The 22508-nt window shown below is 31.8% G+C and overlaps 1 protein-coding gene across 2 annotated transcripts; it reads right to left on the bottom strand.

Annotated features, from left to right (window-relative positions):
* Positions 1–5658: 5658 nt before the first annotated feature.
* MEKK1 (MAPK/ERK kinase kinase 1) lies at positions 5659–18248 on the bottom strand. Of its 2 annotated transcripts, none has more exons than XM_047303480.2 (9): positions 17138–18248; positions 15509–15593; positions 15007–15069; positions 14133–14290; positions 13302–13374; positions 13129–13188; positions 10692–10802; positions 10134–10376; positions 5659–6161 (listed from the first exon to the last, which is right to left on the bottom strand). In XM_047303480.2, the coding sequence occupies exons 1-8, from the start codon at positions 18112–18114 to the stop codon at positions 10167–10169; spliced, it is 1737 nt and encodes a 578-aa protein (XP_047159436.1). In that variant the 5' UTR covers positions 18115–18248; the 3' UTR covers positions 5659–6161; positions 10134–10166. The 2 variants fall into 2 exon arrangements, with proteins under 2 accessions (XP_047159436.1, XP_047159437.1); XM_047303481.2 differs by having other exon boundaries at positions 5659–6157.
* Between the last annotated feature and the right edge of the window lie 4260 nt (positions 18249–22508).

The following is a 22508-nucleotide window of genomic DNA, read 5'->3' as shown; positions in this document are numbered from 1 at the left end:
CAAATAAAGAAACAATACATTCATACAATCTTTTACGACAATGAATTGTTTTCTATTCACCCAAATGTTATCAAATCACATCAACTTTTTTATTAATTTAAACGCGTGAGAAATTTATTCCTTTTTGTTAACAAAATATATGTAAATGACTTTTATAATTCATTAAACTAATAAATAAACTTCTTCAATAAAACTTACCTTGATTCTTCTTGTAAACCACTTGAAAGAGTATAAAACCTTGAAGAAAAAACTATACCTACCGGTCCTCTCTCCCACCAAAAAAGCAAGAAAGCTAACCTGATTCTATGTCAACCAGCCCTGAAAGACACCTTAACACTTCCAAAGCCTACATCCCTTGCAAATCATAAATGCGATCAATAACGTACACACTCTGACACCGTACAGCAACACGTTTAAGCCTGCACCGCAAGCACACCGCACCCTGCACCGAACCCGCTACGTGAAAACCAACGCGCAAGCAGCACGTCAACAGGCATGCACAAAAGAGCCACTGTCGTTAGGGTTTTTAACTTCTCCTAATAAAATCATTTCAAATAATTTTATCTAAATATTTAATCATTATAGCTTTATTATATCTCACAAAAACATACATTAAAATGTTTAGGTAATATTAAGAACATTCAAACATAACACTTAGACCGTTTATGATCAAAATCATATGATGCTGGATTTTCTGTTTCTAACAAAGGGTTTCATTTTACTTGCAATACAATAAGAACTTCAAAACAATTGAATGAAAGAAACCTCCAAATATTAGTAAATTAGTCATTTTGTCTAATTTTTTAATATATAAACATAGAAAAAAATATGAACATCTGAGACCATTCTGCTTTAAAGATGTATATTATTAACTCAAAACATCAACTATAAATAATCTATAACTTTGTTTATGCGAATCGTTTTATAAGCAATTTATCTTCCAAATTTGATGTTATCTACATTAATAACTACTTAAACAATTCTAAGTTTAAAAATAAAACTAACCTACGAAACAACAGAAAAAATATATTTAAATGATTATATAACATAAACTATGATAGATTAATAAGATTTGTAATAATGTTGAACAAACTAACATCTTTACCAGATATCAATATATAACCTGACTACTGTATATCTCTTATTAGAAACAACAACTTTTTAGTATTACTAGTTTTTGCTTGAATTTTTTTTATACATCTAAGAACTTAAAAACAAAACAATAATATATCTATTCAAGTTTCGACAAATAAAAAGGAAAAAAGAAGCTTAATAATTAAATCAAACAAAATTTCAACCAAGAACATCAAAATAAAACTTTTTATTGGCTCAAAAATCATCAAGCCACCTTAGAACACATTTTATCTGTGTATCTTATGTTATGATAAAGTTTATTATCTTCTCCATCAAATACACAACTCTTATTTATTAAAACATAAGTAACATTTATTTTGAAGTTTAACATAAACGTTTAAACGAAATAGTGTTTAATCGTCTAAAATAAATAACTAGAAACCTTGAATGTTACTTTTTAAGTGTCTAAACGATATAAGAGCACCAAATGATATTAAAACGTCTAACGTATGTTTTATAAGTGCTAAATGCTATAAAGACGGTAAAAGAATGTTTAATCACGATAGCGTCTAATAAAAAGTTATATCATCTAGGATACATATAACTAGTGCTAAATGCTATATATCTTAAACGCTTAAAGTTACTCAAAAAAGACAATGTTAAATGATAGTATTTGTATCATACCTAAACGCTTAGGATTGTCTAACGCTTTAATGAATGTACATTCTAATAATCTTTTGTCTATTGTGTTGTGCTTTCTTTTTCTGTGGAGATTATCAACTTTATTCAAAAGTCTGTTCAGAATGAGAACAACGTTAAAAGATAAGAGGATATTTAAGGAAGGTCTCATACATGCTTTCTGCCTACTATTTTCGTACACTTAACATAGTTGATCTGCCAAGATACAACATAGCTTCTGACTCTACCTTAAAGGCTACATGTATAGAAGAAAGTCAAAAGTTTTAAGTAACAGATCTTTTCGAAAACGTCTATATAAAGAAGTTTCATGAAAAGAAGAAGGAGAAAGTTATCAAGATTATTGTTATACACTCATTACTTATCTTTAAGCCTTTTCTTTTAAGACTTATCTTTGAAAAACTCTTTTACAAGTTTTCAGAACTTGATTACATATCCTCTCTACGAGAATAATCTTCTGTTTTGTAATCTTTCAAAAACACTTTGTTGATTTTAGATTCAGAAGTGAATTCAAATACTTGTAAGTTTAACTTAGTGGAGTTAAACGTTCTAGTCAGTTGGACCAATGTTAAAATCAGGAATGGTGAAACTTGTCTAACTAGTTGGTTAATTTGTAAACTAGGAGTGGTTAAACTCGTGTTTAGTAGAACCCCTTAAATGGTTTTAAGGGAGAACTCGACATAGTTCAGTTTGGAATAAACCAGTATAAAAACAAAGCATGTTTTACTTTTTTTTGTTTTTAAAAGTTATCCATTCAACGTTTTTTATAAACATAGGTATTTAACTATTATTGTAGATCGTCTAACCCTTGCAAAGTAATATTAAATATTATTTGCAAAAAGTTTTAAAACACTATTTAAATCCCGTTTTTTAGTGTTTTCTTGTGTTTCATTATTTATTTCAATAATGGTGTAAAATAATGGTGGGAGAAATAATGTTGAAAAACTCTTCTACAAGTTTTCAGAAGTTCATTCTATTGATTACATATCTCTCTATGAGAATAATCTTCTATTTTGTAATCTTTCAAAAACACTTTGTTGTTTTTATTCAGAAGTGAATTCAAACACTTGTAAGTTTAATTTAGTGGAGTTAAGCATTTTAGTTAGTTGGACTAATGTTGAAACTAGGAGCGGTGAAACTTGTCTAACCAATTGGTTAATTTGTAAACTAGGAGTGGTTAAACTCGTGTTTAGTGGAACCCCTTAAATGATTTTAAGGAAGAATTTAACATAACTCAGTTTGGAGTGAACCAGTACAAAAACAAAGTGTGTTTTACTTCTTTTTTTTGTTTTTAAAAGTTATTCATTCAACGCTTTTTATAAACTTAATTACCGTCTAATCCTTAAAAAATATTAATAAAAGTTAAAAGTTTTAAAACACTAATTAAACCCTTACTATTTATTTCATACAATAGTATTTTTTGCACAAAGACAACTAATAAACTATCTCTTTGCAAATAAAAAAAAAACTAATAATCAAAGAGCATATTACTTAAGCAATTAAGACACCATATATCAAGACAAACCTATAGACTTAGTAAACATTTATTTGAGCTTTTGCTTCCTACACCCAGATAGTTTCTTTCTACATTTCATGAAGTATGATTAGTGTCAAAAATATTCCTCCATATAATTTTGTTAAAAAGACTTCAAATTGAGTCACCGAAAATTTTCTAGATAGCATAATTCTGAAGTTAAAAATTTGGATGGTGAGTTTCAAATTGTACAAACCATAATTTATTAATATTTAATGTTAGAGAGTTACTCCCTTCACCACCCTAAGTGCTCCCTACACCTCCCCATAATTTTTTTATTCCAAAAATATCTTAAGTTAAAATTTTTTAACTTTTACCATTTAACTTTATTTACCTTTTTTAAAACCCTAATTTTGCAGTCTCACCCCCTTACTTTTCTCTTTCTCTAATTACACACAAATCACATCCCCTTACTTTCTCTCTTCCTTTCTTCTTCTCTTCTCTACACACAAAGAGCCCCCACCCCATCACTTTCACTCTTTCTCTCTTCTTCGCACACACAGAGCCTCCACCCTTCCCTCTTTCTCTTCGTTTATTCTTCCCTTGCATATTTTTGTGGTTAAAGCTTCCTTCCTTTTGTTCTTTTTGTATATGTGCTCGGTAAATGGATGTATGTGGTGTGGTGCGTAAGAGGAAAAAGAAGAGAAACGTGAAGGCTTGAACGGATGTGGGAAACCCGTTCAGCGTTCAACAGATCTTGAGATCTGTCCACGGATGTCGAGATTCGTTGAAGGCTGAACAGATTTCCTACATCCATTCAAGCCTTCGGATCTCAAGATCCGTTGATGGCTGAACGGATTTCCCACATCCTTCAACTCTACTATTTTTTTGTTTTTAGTTTATTAATTTTTTTGTGGATTTTAATTTATGAACATTGTAAATGTTTACTTGTGTGGATTTTACATAATTTAATAATTTTTGTAATATTTTTTATGTATAAAAAATTGTTAAAAAATAAAACAAATTTTTGAAAGAGAAAAGTAAGGGGATCGGGCTGTAGAATTAGGGTTTTAAAAAAGTGAGAGGGTGGGAGATCCTTTATTCAATGGATCTTGATTTACGTCAATCCTCATGAGAAAAAAACTTTTAATTACACGATAAAATGAGAATGGAGAGGTGCAGGGAGCAACCTGTGGTGGTGGAGGAAGTAACCCTCTCAATGTTATTCAATATTTTTTAATTGTGTAATCCAGAATGTGTGGAATTCAGATTGTATATTTTCAAACTGTTGAATGTATAATGTATTTCGTAGATTTAAATTTACTTTACAAATTTTATCATGGGTCTAAATTAGATTTCTATATTATATAATACGGAATATTCATTTAATAGTGTTTCTTTTCATTATACAATCCAAAATTTAACTATTATTATAGTTATGAATTGTATAAACCAAATTGAAGTTTTTGATGTTCTAAATCGTACTGCGTAAAACTATAATAATTTTTTATTTTGAATTTTGCAATTCAAAAGTTATTTTGAAAACTATAATTGTTGCAAAAGGCAAAGTAATAATTATGAAATATATGGGGGTGTAAGAACAAGTCATGGGAGTGTAGAAAGAAATATTCCATTTATTGATCTGTAATTATAAAAACCCAATTGATCACTTTGTGCTGCAAAATAAAAATTTCTTATATAGTCGTACTTAACACCTAATAATATAAAAAAAATTAATACGTCACTACCCATATATAAATAGAAAAAGTCAGAAACCATACTCCACCTTGAATAAATATCTATATATATATATATATATATATATATATATATATACACCTATTTCAAGTCAGGTTAAAATTTATTTAAATACAAGCCAAATTTAATTTTTCTTATTTAAATAATAAAATAAAATCATATGTTAAATATCCATCACAAAAAAAACGTTTTTAAAGATAAAAGTCAAACAACTACAATACACTTATATTCTGTCTATACTACTAACTACAATTAAAATTATTTTTCGAAGACAACATATATATTTAAATAATAATTTCCATTTTTTATTAAAATCCTTTATTATGAAAATACACCGGCTATTAAAATATTACAATAATAAATTAAAAATAATCTTCCAAATAAGATTTAACAAATAAAAAAATTTGTCCGTGCTTATGCACGATCTCATACTAGTTTAAACATAAAAAGCTTTAAAACAAACAATATATTACGAGAAAAAGTAGATATTCAATATAGAATGGGTTCGATTAAAGATAAATTGTTCTAGAGAATAATAAACATGTCCATCCACTACCCAATTTATGCCACCAATAATAGAAAAAAAAATACAACCCGTTTTAATAAATATCTCTTGTATAAAAATTAAATGCAAAACAATGTTAAACATAAAAGGATAAAAGAAACAGATGAAAATGAGATAATTTTGGGAACAAAATAAGGATGTATACAACTAATTGCTTACCAATAAAGGTGATATATACAAAACAGCATGGTATCCAATCCTTACAAGTAGTGCTCCCGGTGGTTTAGCCTACGAATTGTTTCATTAGCTAACTAAACAAAAGGGTTAGACTCAGACAACCTTTTACAGCTTGACGTTGATATTTTAGGCTTATACAACAGACAAATAATCACAGTAATTAATAACACGTGGACCATAATTCTTAAATATGGTATTCTTCAAGCCGTAGGTTAAATTATCTCTCTGGAGTGCCATATCAATTGCTAGATCCAATGCAGTGCTTTAAAAATTGAGTAAACATACAAGCAGCAAACTGTGAATTCTGAAGGCATAATACAACGAACTATTGCTACAACAATGCACCCCGGACCAACTCTAGCAACTTGAAGACTGAACATTTGGAGATATCTTATATCCAATGAGCGACAGATCTGTCTTAAAAGGAAAAAAAAATCAAATAAGTCAGAGAAGAAAAATCAAACCATGCTAAAATGAAAATTTACATGAAACCGGTAAGAAAGGTTTTGCTCCTCTTCCCTTTCCTCTTATTTCACAAATCAAATATTTGCATGAGAATCTACCAATAAAGTTATAAAGATAAAAATAAACAATGACATTTCCCAGATGATAATAGGAAAGGAATAATCCAGTTATATAACCTAAAATATACTGACAACTAAATGATGACCAGAAGTGTCATCATCTTCCTTTAGGGAATAAAAATATAAACTAATAATGTTATAAATATTATTTGGGTGTTGCTCCCTCCACCATCCCAACTGTTTTTACACCTCTCCACTATTTTTTTTTATTCCAAAAATACTCTACACCTCCCAACTGTTTTCTTTTATTCCAAAAATACCCTACACCTCCCCACTATCCTCAACAATCTTTCTCTTTCTCTCTCTGCATTAATGAAGTGGCTTAGATTTAAACTTGTGATATATTGCAAAATATAAAATTCAGAAGAAACTTCAATATTAGTGCTTCTACCACTTCCATTTTATAAACTTAAAAGTTAGATGCAAATACAAAATAATAAACATAACAATATTAATAGTAAATAATATATTATTATTATATATTAACTTTATAATGACAAAAGAACTAAATAAATTTCAAATCTTTAACAAATAACTTTTCTTTAATATTTTAAGTATTTAATAATATTTTTATATTATTTACTAATAAATCAAATACTTTATTCAAGTTATTTGAGTCAAACATGTCGGTAAGTTAAAACATAATATAATGTTAAAAATTATAGATATTAAATGTAAAAAAAAACACATATATATAAACATTTTTCTAGAAATTTAGAACCATTTATTAAGTAATTTGAAGGAAAAAAAATATATTGAACAGTGAAAATAAGATAGAATCAAACTATTTAAGAGAAAGTATAAATAAAATTTTGCAATATACAAGTTTAAATTCGAGCCATGTGAATGCTCCATTAATGTGGAAAGAGAAAGAGAAAGATTGTTGAATATAATGGGAAGGTGTAGGGTATTTTTGGAATAAAAGAAAATAATGGGAATGTGTAGAGTATTTTTGGAATAAAAGAAAATAGTGGGAATGTGTAGAGTATTTTTGGAATAAAAGAAAATAGTGGGAAGGTGCAGGAGCACTTGGGGTGGTGGAGGGAGCAACACCCATATTATTTTTAATATCATAAGAGCATAATATAAAATCTTAAGCCCCTTAATTTTCTTTCTTTTGGGCCTCTTTTCGCCCATCCTATCATCATCCAACCATTCCCATTGGGCCTTGTCCTCAAGGTCCTTGAAAATTGCATTAAGTTGCCCGTGGGAATAGGTGGTCGTGTGAAGATTTGTGTCCAACAATTGTGATTGGGAAAATGTAGTGTTATGTGTCCTGGGACAATTTTGGTTAAGCACACATATTAAGCCTTTGGCTAAGGAAGGAGATTGAAGGGTGAGTTCATTATGCTAGAGACATAAGTTGATTACATTAAATAGCAATATGAAATGATTTGGTAAGGAAATATCTTATTATTGTATTTCTTCATTATAAATAAGAATATCCATGTGTACCCAACACAAAATTCATCATATTCCTTCACGGTTTCTATCAAAATGGTATCCAAACAGTACCATTCTCCATGACCTGTTTTGTCACTAGAGCTTTAAAAATGGTATTAAGAGCTTAACGAGAAGGGAACTCAAATCCGTACTTTCCCTGAGTGCCCCCTACGCGCAGGAGTAAATATTTTAAAAACCGTTTATGTTTTTTGCTTTATGTTTTTTCCTGGTTGTCACTGTTCCCACAAGATACATTGTATCACAGTTAACTGTTGGCATTGCTATTCACTGCAAACAACTTTTGGATTTGCTCCTTCTGGACGTAACTGTTTACCATTGACATTATTCCGGTGGATACTATTTACCACAGACATCTTCCGACAAGTAATTCTTACTGCCCGACATTTTTCTAGCAAGTACTGTTTACCACCAGCTTTTTTCCAACAGTTTCTATTTACCATCGACTTATTCCAGCAAGTATAGTTTACCACCAATGAACGTTACCGATATTTTCCAGCAAGTTTCTTTATCATCAAGGTTTCTCCAGTCGACATGACCATTCACTGCCAACATTTTCCTGACATGTTTCTTTCTGGTTTTTGACCAGTTTTTTTCCAGACAGCAATTGCCATTTCTACATTGCCTTGTACGATGACCATTTTTTACTTTCCAACAACCGTTGTTCCTCTGAACATTTTTTCTTTCTGATAATTACTGTGTCCTCTGAACACTTTTGCTTTCTGAAAGCCACCATGTTCTCTGGGTTGCTTTCTAACAGCCACCGCATCCTCTAATCATTTTTGCTGTTCAACAGCGACCGCAACCACTAATCATTTTTTCCATCCAACAACTACCGCATCCTCTTATCATTTTTGCCTTCCAACAGTTGTCAAGTCAACTACCCATATTTGCTCTTTGACAGTCATCATATCCTTTGACCATTCTTAACGAGCTTGACCCATTATGTTCCAACTTGAAGGGAAATATTAAAAATATGATTTGAAAGGACGAAGCATATAATATAACTTTGACAGAGAAAGTTTATGTCCCGAAAATATCTACGCTGTCATTATTTACTGTGAACTTTGGCAACCAACTGCCAGCTGACATCTTTACTAGTCTCCATAAGGGTGTTGTGTGGATGATATTTGTAACAAGTTTGTATCATACATATGTTCCACAGCTTGAGAGGTAAGAGATATGAATTGATAGGGAAATACTTTGCCAAATATTACTCATTATTAGATATTGGAGGTGGATCTCTGATAAAATCTCCCTGTGTTCACTGCTTCCATGGGTGTCTCCATGACTTGTTCGGGTTTTACTGAAATCTTTGGTACCATCAACTTTGTTTCTATGAGAGCTTTTCCATCAAACTCTCTTTTTCTGTGAGATTTATCCACGCCAGGGTAAGGGTTGTAGAAGGTACTGCAAAATGGGTATTGTGGTAAGTGGTTGAAGCAGAAACTAATGGATAAACATTGAGAGCGGAAGAGAGGATTAAAGTATATGGGTTCGAAACTCGTTGTTCAGAATCCAAACCCATATGGGTACAAAGGGAAAGTCAGTTGTGACTGCCATGGCAACTGACGAAGTGCTTGGCGACTAGAAGATTGGGATTGAGTGGAGAACCACGGGGACTGACTTATATAACCTAAAATATACCAACAACTAAATGATCACCCAACAAGTGTCATCGTCTTACTTAAAGGAATAAAAATATAAACTAAATATTAAAAAGATTATTTTTAATATTCTAAGACCATTCTGAAATCTTTAAATTGCTTAATTTTCTTTCTTTTGGACCTCTATTGGTCCATCCTAGCAGAATGACACATTTAAACCCTACCTAACTTAACCGAAGGCTTGTTTGAATTATATATGCATCCAATCCGATTGAAAGTAACATTTTAAATCGTTTCCATTCCAAATTTGTCATCAGTTATGTTAGTATTGAAACTTACGGTCTGGTTGGAGGAGGTGCAAGAGTAAGAGTGAAAATACAAAGAATGAATTTAATCGAGATTCTTGGGTAGAAAAGAAATAGAGGGAAGAGAGAAAATAAAAGTGAGTGGGTCCCACCAGTTCTTATTCACTTTGCTTTTACCAATTTCGACTCTTCTCCCTATCTCTCATAATTTGTTCTCTATTTCTTTCAACCAAACACCTTTAGATTCACTTTATTTCTACCTATCTCCACGTATCACTATTTTCATTCACTCCATTCTCTCTTCTCTTCTAAACAGAGCCTTAGTGAAAGGATAGACAGCCATGACCATGATTTTCAATATATACAAATCATGGCAAAATAAGATAAATATGGAAGAAAAATGAGATGTTTATGTTATGTAACAATATGTACCTTCATTATGTTTCATAGTTGGAGGTGACAATTTTAACCCCTTCGAATATAAGGAGATGCAGAACCAGAGGTCTGGGAAAGTAGCGGCCTTTGGACAAAGGTATGGTTTAGGAGTTTAGCAGCACTGGGACGTTCATCTGGATTAACTTTGAGACACTGCAGGATAAAATCTTGTGCATCTCTTGAAAGGGAATCGGGCACAATAGGGGGCTCGCCTCTTCCAATTCTAAACAATGCCTGCATCTGTTGTCCAGAGAGATTCATCAAAAACTCAAGTCAAAACCAGCAGAAATGCAACGACACTCACACACATACATAGGGAATGTATTAATAAGAAAGTAATTTTTTATTTAAGACTTAGAAACACATTTAAGATCTACAATCGTACTCGAATGGTCAAAATTAAATATTTTAAATTTACATGGTTGCTTAGCAAAATGACTTTTTAAAAGCACACATTACTATTTATTTTAATCTCCCATCATTTCTTCTCTACCAAACAAGCTCAATTAAAATCAATATACAGGAAATGGTGATGACGGAAGTAGTAATACATACACATTCTAAGTGAGAGTATGGAAATTGGCCAGTTAACATCTCTAACACAGTACATCCAAGACTCCATATATCAGCTGGAAGCCCGTAACCTTTTTGTTTACCTTTCACAACCTGCATGTTAGAACAATACAGCTTAATAACCTCTAACTATGCAAATAAGAAATCAGATTATATATCCGAAAAGATGGACTTTTTGCTATTGAAAAGTTTCTTTTCTATCCATGTATTGGGCACTAAGGAAGCTGATGAAATTTGGATGGCTTTGATTTAAATTTCTTTCATCGTTTAAATATTTTTAGATAAATCAATTCAAGTTTCTTAAACTTCAAACTCTTAATTTGGATAGAACAATTTAATATATATTATATGCAAAAAAAATTAATATATCTTTAGAAACTGATTTTAATATTAAACTTTATGAAAAAAGTAATTAATGTTTAATAATTCAACAAAATATTATCATATCATAATATTTAATTATTCAAAATTAGAAAGAAGAGAGAAGATTGAGATAGGAAACAGGAGAGTAAGAAAGAACAACGAGAGAGGAGAGAAACAAAGGATAGAGAAGAGAATGAGGAAAGAGAAGAGACATAAAGTTAAAAAGAAGAGAGAACATGAAGAATTTCAAACTTTCTTTTTGTAGAATTTTAAATTCTACAATTTCAAGTAATCAAAATATTTTTTAAAATTTTTAGAATTTCAATTTCTTTTTAAATTTACTATCCAAATAACATTTTAAATTGACTAAAAACAATGAAGTATTCTCTTAGAATACCCCATCCAAACTCAAGGGCAAAGTTTCTTGTTTCAAATTCTTTTCATTCATGAAGCAGTAATGAATCCTTGAAAACAGGCTTAACTACCTACAATTGATTGAGTTAATTTTAATTACTTGTTAATTAGTCTTGTTTTCATTTTATTCTTTCATGTGTGCATAGTTCTTTAAATAGTTTATGCTGACACTGATTTCAATCCTAAAACTTAAGGGATTTCTCCATATATATTTGAACAATTCACTCAAGTAAATTATATCCAAGTTTCACACACAACTTATATGCACCAATTTATTATATTGATCAAGATTTATGATGTAAATGGAAAAGAGAAAAGGTGTTCAGTTTCAGTGCTAATAATTTATAGGCTGGCCTATAAGTAACAAGACTACAATCTCCACCCATCAATTTCTGCTTTGCCACTACGTCAAGAACATTGTATGATAATAGAAACCAAGGATCAGAAACATGTAACTTGTATTCATGAAAAATAGAGAAATAAGAGAGAATTACTACAAGTAAAAAGACTATAATCTCCATTCACAGACAAAATGCTAAAGAAAACGAACTCTGTCCAAACCTAAGCCAAAAGATAAAAACAATGAGAATGCCAAGAGGTACTCTCTCGCCATGCTTCTTAACAACACCAACTCTTTTCTAATCAAGCAGAAAAAGAAAAAAAAAATAACTTAACAAAATAAGTCATACAGTCCCTTCCTACTTAATTTACCATCATATTTGTTCTAGAGCACACTTTTTAAATCTTAGGCCCACTCCCCAGATTCACAATTTGGGACTTATCCTTGTTATCTGCTATAAATGAAGCCCTGTCCTTGAGGCTGTAGTTATGGAAATTGGCCAGTCAGGCCAATAAACCATGGATAGAATGTGTACCTCCTATTATTGAACAAAGAGATATATGAGAGAACTGTAGAAAGACTATATAGCTTCCCCTTATAGAGCAAGTGTTCTAGAGAGAAGAAACCCTCCGCCCAAAACCTATCCTAAAAGAAAAAACAACAAGAATACCACGAGTTGTCCTCTCCTTTCACACCTCCCCTCCATAACCACAACCCTTTTCCGTAATAACAATCATGCAGAGAAAGGAAAACCTAAAACAAAAAGTCATGTGCTCACTTCCTGATTCATTTATTTATTTCCCCACACTGCATACCTCCAAACTTTTGATTCATTTCTCTGATCATCAGGTTGGGTCCCATTATTATATTACAATTTGATATTCATGCAACACTCAATAGTTTCATCGTTTCACCTTTTCAAATAACTCTATTAAAACGTAGAGCATAAAACAATATTTCATAGTTAATTTTGTATGGTAGGATTTCCAGATGAACAAATAATAACCTTCTATCCTGAGTAGGACAGTTAATAACTTCACAAAATGAGCAAGCAAGCATTTAGACCAGTAAGATTTTAAATCCATACTGCTTTTGGTAGATGCGTGACATCACTTTCATTTAATAGGTGTCAGGTCCATGGCTGAAAAAAAGTATAAACTCAATCTAGAACCATGGATCCAGCAACAAACTTACATTTTAACTGTTACTTACTAACAACCATGTCTACACTCCATTCATACAAATGACGGCCCATACCCATTTTTCAATAACTTTAATTAGAAGAGAATATTGAAGGCAAACCTCTGGGGCCATCCAGAATGCTGTTCCCTTGCATGATTTAACATCATTCAATTTGATTGCCTGAAAAACAATAAGAATAACACAATATTAGAAAATGGAAAGACAAACAACAGAAGATTGTTCAGAAATGGAAGCTCGACAGGAACAAAACAAAGTCATGAACTGAGAGCCACCTTCGCCAATCCAAAATCTGAAAGCTTAACAGATCCATTCGCATCCACCAATATATTTGCACATTTAATATCCCTATAATCAATGGAAATAATTAGGTAATATATACAAAGATTTTTCATGACATTACATTAATGAAACAGAAATACAGAAAACAGTTACAAAAAATATGAGCATACTGCACAACCCCAGAAAAGAAAACACTGATAGTTAAATTTCCAATACCAAACCCACATGTGACATGTACACTTTGCTTAGTGAATCATTCAACCTCTCGATCTTAACCTTGTGCAATATCGATTTTACATCTTGAGAAAAATTACATCCAGCAATTCTGATATAATATATAAACATCCATCCTTAAAAGCTACTCCACAACAGAAATATCAGGATACATAATGGCACTAAATGGTGTTAATTTGAGACAAGAAAAGAATAGCCATGACAATAGTTGGGTGAGAAATAATTTTCTTAATTGTATACTTTTCTTCCACTCCTCTCTAGTCTATTCAATTACCCAATATATGGATCCATTAAAGTACTAACAGGGAAATGATCGTCTCGATTGAAATTTCTGCACGACCTTATCACAAGAAAAACATGTAATAACAAGAGATCTATGGCCAAAACGAGAGTCTAAAAAACAAGAAAAGAAACACAAATACAACAAAAGTCCCTTTAATATTTATATAGAAATTATAAGACAGCAAATGGAAGTTTCTCCTATGCAAGGTAAACAAGAGCCATAAACTTCATTCTTGTCTGAGACTATCAGAAAACCATAAGTTGTCTATATCAAAGAGGAAAGAAAACTAAATGAATAAATAGGTGACCTGTGAACGATGTTTCGATCATGGAGATACTTTAAACCATGCAAAATCTGCCTTGTATAAGCAGATACTTGAGAATCTCGAAGAGTATATGTCTGGTAGAGATTTCTAAGGGATCCTTTAGTTACAAGCTCAATAAAGATATACAGATTTGACGCATCCTGCAATAAACAACATAGTTAAAATTACAAAATACAGATTTCACTAGGCATCATATAGAATCAAATATAATTAATTTTCACCAATAATCAGGAATCAATCAATCAATCATCCTAGTTTCCTAGAAATCTGTAACAGCTAATTATATTCTAACACATCAGTTACATTACAGCATGAAATTACACGCCTTCAAAACAGACATAGATATATAAGAGCTAAAAGTGTTCATAGCTGACAAAATCTGAATACAGTCAAAGTATTGTAGCATAACTAACGAAAATAATTGATGGAATCCCACAGTATCCAAAGTTTTGGCATGCAACAAATAACCTAATGCAAGTTCTCAGTTATTGTCACTTTGTATTGCACAAAGGCCCACAACACCCTGGTAGTTGAACCAAATGCAAGAAAAGTGATCTCCATTGAATTATATTATATATTATATTATCAGAAATTTTATTGCCTACAGTGACATCATTTAAATTTAAAATTTCGTGCAAATACTCTCATTTTTCATTCAGGGGGTAGAAACTGTCATGTATATATTCTATTCCTGACTCAAGCTACAATTTCTCCATTAAACTGAAAACAACCAGTACAGTGTATCTGATCTGTTAAACATTTAATACAATTGATGGAAACTATCAGCATAGATTCATCAATGATTCTTGACAAGAAAGTATCAAACTAAACACAAAGGAAAGGTTAAGAAAAGTACCATTTCAGTGCCAAAGTATTGAACTATATTCTCGTGTTCAAATTGACTCAAAAGTGCAATTTCCTGAGAGGAACAGATAAGTAAATTGAGAAAGAAATCTAGAAGAAAAATATTGACATGAGGTTAATAAACTGATAAAGTTAATCAACTCTCAAAAATATATTGTACGGCATTGCAAAAGATAGCACTATATTTGGGTAAGAGAACCTTTTTCATTTCAGCAAAGGATTTTCATTAATGGAAAATGATTGAGGTCATTTATTTGATTCAACAAAATGTTATGTTTTCATTTTCTTTCCTATTATCAAAATTTGTACAGGAAACAATGTAAACAGATAACAATTAAATGTTGCTTCCACTTTCATATCCCAACTTTTGGAAAGAATAAACAAAAATGAAAACAAGGTGTTACTTTGTAATTAAAAGTAAAAGCACTAAACAAAAATAAGAAACATTTTTCACAAACCAAAGCAATAGAGAGAAGAGAGAAATCCCATCTCACCTGTTCCAGTTGATATACACTTTGCCTTCCCTGATTCCCCTGATCAAGTAGTGAAACTTGTTTTACAGCAAAAAAGAATCCATCTCTGCAGTGGAAATCAGAACATATAAACAAAATAACAAAAGGAATGAACGGGCAGTTAGCACTTAAGTAACTTGTAAAAGACACCATAATGGGATCAAATATCAAACCCTGTGAACTTCAATTAATTTAGAGTTTTGCAATAGGGGCTTTGCAGGGAAACCAACCCATATAATGAAGCACTTTGAACACAAGATATACAGAAGATAGTAGATGATAACTTAACTAAGTGGTCTAATAAACTTACTTTGACCATTCTATGACAAAAAACAAATACTCATATAATGCTTATGGGTATTTCCCAATCCGGAAGAGCAACAGAACAAATATATTTTAGCATCAAAGAGTTATGAAAGTTTTGGAAAGCCCCAACTGGGGCTCCATATTAGAGGAAAATTTAAACCATAAGCAACAAACATAAAATAATATAATCTAGAATATTTGGCAAAGAAAAAAGTTAAATCAATACTAACTATGTTTTCCATTGCTTAAAAATCAACAGCCCAAGGAGTAATGGTACGAGCCAACACATGCAAAAAAAGGATGCACTAATAATTGTCTTTTTCAATAGATCGTTAACCAAAAGTACAAGACAGTTTAAAAGTTCTGTTATATATGTTCAGATATCATCCTGATTCTATTTGCATGTTTCCTTATTTCCTTAATTTATTTAGTTTCCTTAGATAGCTTGGTCATAATTCCTGAATATTTATGTGTAGAAATAACTAAGGAAAGCACAAGAAATCATCTTTCCTTTCATCTCAATAGATCCGATCACTTCTTCACTGTCAAAAAATTACTGTTTTGAAAAGAAAGGAAATGATTGATCATATTATTTAAGGAGCAAGACATTTTCCCAACAACCACGGCTATGCTTCAGTCCACAAACTGAAAACAATGATAAATATTGGCCAAAAGAATTCAAGGTTCATCCCATTTCCTAATCTGCCCATCATAACAAATAGTTACTATTTATGTTGACAACAAAAACTGGAAGCAATAACTGATCCTCCTCAATTACACAAATAAAAATTTGTTAGGAGTGGCATCAATTGTTCAAGGTGAAATTAGGTGAGCCAAGTCACAATAGGACCGTGATGTTTGGGCTGATATTAAGTAGAAAGAGTTATCCTGACTATCAGCTATAGCGTACTGGTAAGCACTCTCCAACAAAATTGACATTCACATACTGTCATATGCTTTTCCAACATATTCTCATATCCAAACCTTCTACAACTAACCTGCCAATCTCCTAATTCTAACACTAACATTCCATAACATAGTATCCTACAAAGATTTGAGTAGAAAGAGAGGAATAAAATAGATGAACCGAATCCCTGAAACTGTTCTCACTGGCCCTACTATAATTGTTTCTCTTTCTCTTAACACAACATTGTAATGTTACTTACTACCACCACACCATCTGGATCCCTATTCTCTAACTCCAACACCACAGTAAACAATGAAATAAACAATAAGGCTTATCTTTCGTTTCTAACAATAACTTTGAGCGAGTATAAGCGAAGTGATGGGCTCGAAAGCACTTACTCAGAAATCCCTTCATAGACATAGCCAAACGAACCACGCCCCAAAAGCTCACCCTTCTGCCAGTTACCTGCGGTAATCACACGCTTGATTCTCCCATTAGGAGATATATTACTAGAATTAGGACCCGTGGTAGTGCTAGAAGAATCATCTTCGTTCGAAGTAGAAAACCCAGAAAACTCATCCACAATATCCGCAATCCTCGCCGCGTTTTCCTCCTCTTCTCTCTCCACCCTCACTCCACCAACTTCCCCTTCTTCCTCATCCTCCTCTTCCTTTACTTCTCCGTCCTCATCTTCATCAGAAGCACTCAACTCCACGTAAGTCTCCTTCCCTCCCTCCCCTTTCGGCGCAAAATCCCGCAACAAATCCCATGTCGAACACGTCTCGTCCACCACCGAAACCCTAATCCCTGGCGGCGGCTTCAGCATCGGAGGCCGAAAACCCTTAATTCCTCCGCCGCCAGCGGTGCAGCAACCACTGCTCTCAGCAGGAACAACACACTCATCCAAAACCCTAGCCTCATACTCGCTCTCAACCGCTTCAATTTCCTCCTTCTCCTTCGCCTCCTCGTCCAACGCCTTCCCGTCGTGGTTCCGGAGCAACGGGATGTCGGAGGAGGAGCGGAGCTTCATGGCCTCCCAGGCGGCGGTCGGAATGGAGAAGTCCTCCGGACCGGAGAGGCCGAGGCTTTGACAAATCCGGTCGAACTCGCCCTCCACGCCATCGATTCGGAAGCTCCGGTGGCCGTAGAAGTCCATTGAACGCGTAAATAACGAAGACGACGAGGAAGACGACGTGGAGACGGATGCGGAGTCACCTCGCAAAGAAGACGACGATCCGGCGTCGTATTCGAAGTGCTTGGCGGCGTTGCGGCGCTCGAGCTTGGGCTGCTGCTTCTTGCCTCGCGTCTTGCTCTTCTTGGGGTCCATGTTTGGAGGCTTCTTTCTATTGCCGAATAGTCGAGGTAGGTGATTCATGGCTCGCCAAATCCATCTAAACCCTCGTCGGACCGGGGAAACGCAACGCTTAGAGTGTTCACCTTTTCCAGAGGTGCACAAAATAAAATGAGTAGTTATGTGAAAGGGGCAGAAAGAAAGGTAGCGTACGATAAGAGCTGGTAAACGCCCAAGTAAAAAGGGACAGAAAACGCGGTGCCACGTGGATCACCTACACGTGACTCGGATTCTCCAACTCGACTAGCTTTTCCACTTTCTTCTGTGCTAACATTGTACCTCGCTTCGTCCGGCCTCACTTTGTAAATTCATCCATCATCATTAATTGCTGGATGTAAAATGAAATAAATAAAAAATCTTTACTTCTATTTTCTTTAAATACATAATTATTATTAGTCTTCTGTAAGAGCATTGACATGTACAATAGCTATTTACAGGCAGGACTGGAAAGGGAAGAAAAAGAGAATTAAAAGAGTGAAATTAATGAATATAAGAAAATAAGTAAAATGAGTGGAAGGATAATAGATTATGTGATTGATACGCAGTGAAAAAAATTAAATATTTAATTTAATTATTTATTACAGTATTCTTAAATTTATTTTGTTAAATTTATTTTTAAATAATTATATTATATATATATATAGGGGTTTGCTAACGCGCGTACGCCTGTTTTTCTACATTTTAGCAATGTGTACCGGGTTTTAGTGGACAAAAATACCCTTATATACCATGGATTCTAAGTTTTAAGGTTAAGAGTATTTTAATAATTTTCATTCTCAAAACTAAAAAAAAAACCTCAAACCCTTACTCACACTCTATCATTCCTCTCAACTCTTTCTCTTTGTTAAACAATTTCTTACAAAAAATGATTTTATAATGAGTTTTCATTTTATAATTTTGGGTTAAATATGTTTTTAGTCCCTAAACTGTTGGTCGTTTCTGATTTTCGTCCCTCTTTCAAAGTAAGGTACAATTTGGTCCTCATTCTTTTCGAAAACGTTCGTTTTAGTCCTCGAAAACTAACACCGTTTAAAAATTTAGTCCTCATTTAGCAACAAAATGAGGACTACAACCAAAATTTCGAGGACTAAAACGAACGTTTCGAAAAGAATGAGAACCAAATTGTACCTTACTTTGAAAGAGGGACGAAAACCAGAAACGGGCAATAGTTTAGGGACTAAAAACATATTTAACCCTTATAATTTTTGTCGTATATAATTTTTTAGAGATGATGATTCAACCTCTGTAGATGATGAAATTATAGAGGTTACTAAAGATGGTGAAATTGAAGAGATCTTGAATGAACCTTTGCCTGAAGGTGAATATGTCAACCTTTGCCTGTTTTTCTACATTTTAGCAATGTGTACCGGGTTTTAGTGGACAAAAATACCCTTATATACCATGGATTCTAAGTTTTAAGGTTAATTCCTCTCAACCCTTTCTTTTTCATCTCTCTCATTCCAACATTTTCTCTGTCATCCCTACTATAGCCCCAATTCAAAAAATCAGAAACATTTGCCCTTAAACAATCTTACAAAAAATGATTTTATAATGAGTTTTCATTTTATAATTTTTGTCTTATCTAATTTTATCCAATTTCACAAATATAAAGGAATTGGTAATTGACCTCGAAAAAAATCAGAAATACTCGTTGTTAAACAACTTCTTACAAAAAATGATTTTATAATGAGTTTTCATTTTATAATTTTTGTCTTATGTAATTTTATCTAATTTTCACAAGCATAATGACATCAAAGGAATTGGTAATTGGCTTGGAAAAAATCAGAAACACTCGTTGTTAAACAATTTCTTACAAAAAATGATTTTATAATGAGTTTCATTTTATAATTTGGGTTAAATATGTTTTTAGTCCCTAAACTATTGGTCGTTTCTGGTTTTCGTCCCTCTTTCAAAGTAAGGTATAATTTGGCCCTCATTCTTTTCGAAAACGTTCGTTTTAGTCCTCGAAAACTAACACCGTTTAAAAATTTGGTCCTCATTTAGCAACAAAATGAGGACTAAAACCAAAATTCCGAGGACTAAAACGAACGTTTCGAAAAGAATGAGGATCAAATTGTACCTTACTTTGAAAGAGGGACGAAAACCAGAAAAGGCCAATAGTTTAGGGACTAAAAACATATTTAACCCTTATAATTTTTGTCATATATAATTTTTTAGAGATGATGATTCAACCTATGTAGATGATGAAATTATAGAGGTTACTGAAGATGGTGAAATTGAAGAGATCTTGAATGAACCTTTGCCTGAAGGTGAATATGTCAATGAACTCTTTACAAAGGCAAATTGTTTAACAACAAATGTTTCTGATTTTTTCAAGGCCAATTACCAATTCCTTTGATGTCATTATGCTTGTAAAAATTAGATAAGACAAAAATTATAAAATGAAAACTCAATATAAAATCATTTTTTGTAAGAAATTGTTTAACAGCGAGTATTTCTAATTTTTTTCAGGTCAATTATCAATTCCTTTATGCTGGTGAAAATTGGATAAAATTAGATAAGACAAAAATTATAAAATGAAAACTCATTATAAAATCATTTTTTGTAAGATTGTTTAACGGCAAGTGTTTTTGATTTTTTCAATTAGAGCTACACTAGGGATGACAGAGAAAAGATTGCAGTGAGGGAGATGAAAGAGAAAGGGTTGAGAGGAATGCGAGAGGTGAGTAAGGGTTTGGGGGTTTATTTTTTATTTTTTTTAGTTTTGAGAATGAAAATTATTAAAATACCCTTAGAATTCATGATATATAAGGGTATTTTTGTCTACTAAAACCCGGTACACATTGCTAAAATGTACCAACTGAAAAACAGACGTACGCGCGTTAGCAAACCCATATATATATATATATATAATAAGTTGAAGAAAAAGGTTATAAAGTTTTTATAAAAGTAATATCACAACTTAATTTTCAAATTTTATTTTACTCAATAAAATTGAATATATATAATTTTGAATTATAGAATTGTGAATTTAGGTACATGACTTTTTTATAAAAAATTGATAAATATTAGCTCGGCATAATAAATTAAAGTTATGTGCATAATTTGTTATGTTAAGACACATAATTGATTATGTATAAGGTCCTGATCAATTATGTGTTCTATCATAAAACATTAAGCATGCAACCATAATTTGTTATGTTTGGCAATAAACACTCATATATAGAAAAAAACAAATGTATATAAAGACAAAATAAATCACATTCATAAATGTTATTTTATATGCATATTTAGAAGGTAAATTTTTAATTATATTTCTACCTCTATTTTCTAGTCATGAGTGAGGGGCCAAAATTATCACCTTCTTTTCCTTTCAATCCACCTATTTTTAATGCTAGTAGAGGGATACAAATAGTGATGGCAAAAAAATGTGTATATGTAGATATTCACTGGAAAATAAATTGTTTGTCTAAAAAATAGAAAAGAAAAATGTGTCTAAAAAATAAGTTATTAGCTTCTATAACAATCAATTAACTTTGTTTTAAGTTATTTTTTCAAATAAATGAAAAGCCAAAATAATTTATTAACATATGCAATTACCAATTTAATCATAGAGCATTTTAGTTGATTTCAAATTTTACTAAGTATAATTTATTACTAACTTAAGATAATCAGTTTGTGTGAAACAATTTTTAATTAGCACCTTCATAGTTTAATAAATAAATAAATAAATTATTCACTCTTTTCGAGTATACTTTCAAAAACAATATTACAATGTTGATTTGATGTCTTTTTTACTTGTTTTCAGTTGTCAAAGAGTGCTTTCAAGGTTGTTGTTGAGAAATTTTTTTAAAAGGTTATGTAGAGTTATTGAATTATTCTTATGCTATTTTTACTGTGTCTTTTTCTGTAACATCTTTCTTTTTTCAATTTTGCTTGAGTGTTTTTAATTGGTCTCTTTCTTCAGTGTTGTTAAAATAAAAAAGAAAGAAGTATACAATGAATCCTAACGTGTATTGAGCATGTGGGATTGTGCATTTATAAATAGGACAATAACAAAAGGCGGACTTAAGTTAGTTACATTTAACATTATTACAAGTATATTCTATTATAGGTTCTTGTAAAAGCTTATTGTTTATTGTTTATTGATTATTTTGAGTTAACAAAACTTAGTTTTGATGTCTCTAAATATAATATTGTTTTGAATAAAATGACAATTAATTTTAATGTGTTTAGTCATTTCAAGAAAGATGAGATTAAATCTAATATGAGTAGGAGTCTAATTATCACTATATGTTTCGTTTGAGTGACAACACCAAATTGCAATTCTTTAAGTAATTGTTTTAGTCAAATAAGTTCATAAGTCGTTGAGAACATAATTTTATATTATGCTTATGCACTAGATCTTGCCACAACATTTTATATTTTACTCTTCTAAGATATCAAGTAACCACCAA

The sequence above is a fragment of the Vigna umbellata genome, chromosome 1, assembly GCF_029865625.1.
Source record: "Vigna umbellata cultivar VRB3 chromosome 1, Vumbellata_1.0, whole genome shotgun sequence".
NCBI classification, from domain to species: Eukaryota; Viridiplantae; Streptophyta; class Magnoliopsida; order Fabales; family Fabaceae; genus Vigna; species Vigna umbellata.
This window is presented reverse-complemented; position numbering and strand designations above follow the sequence as displayed.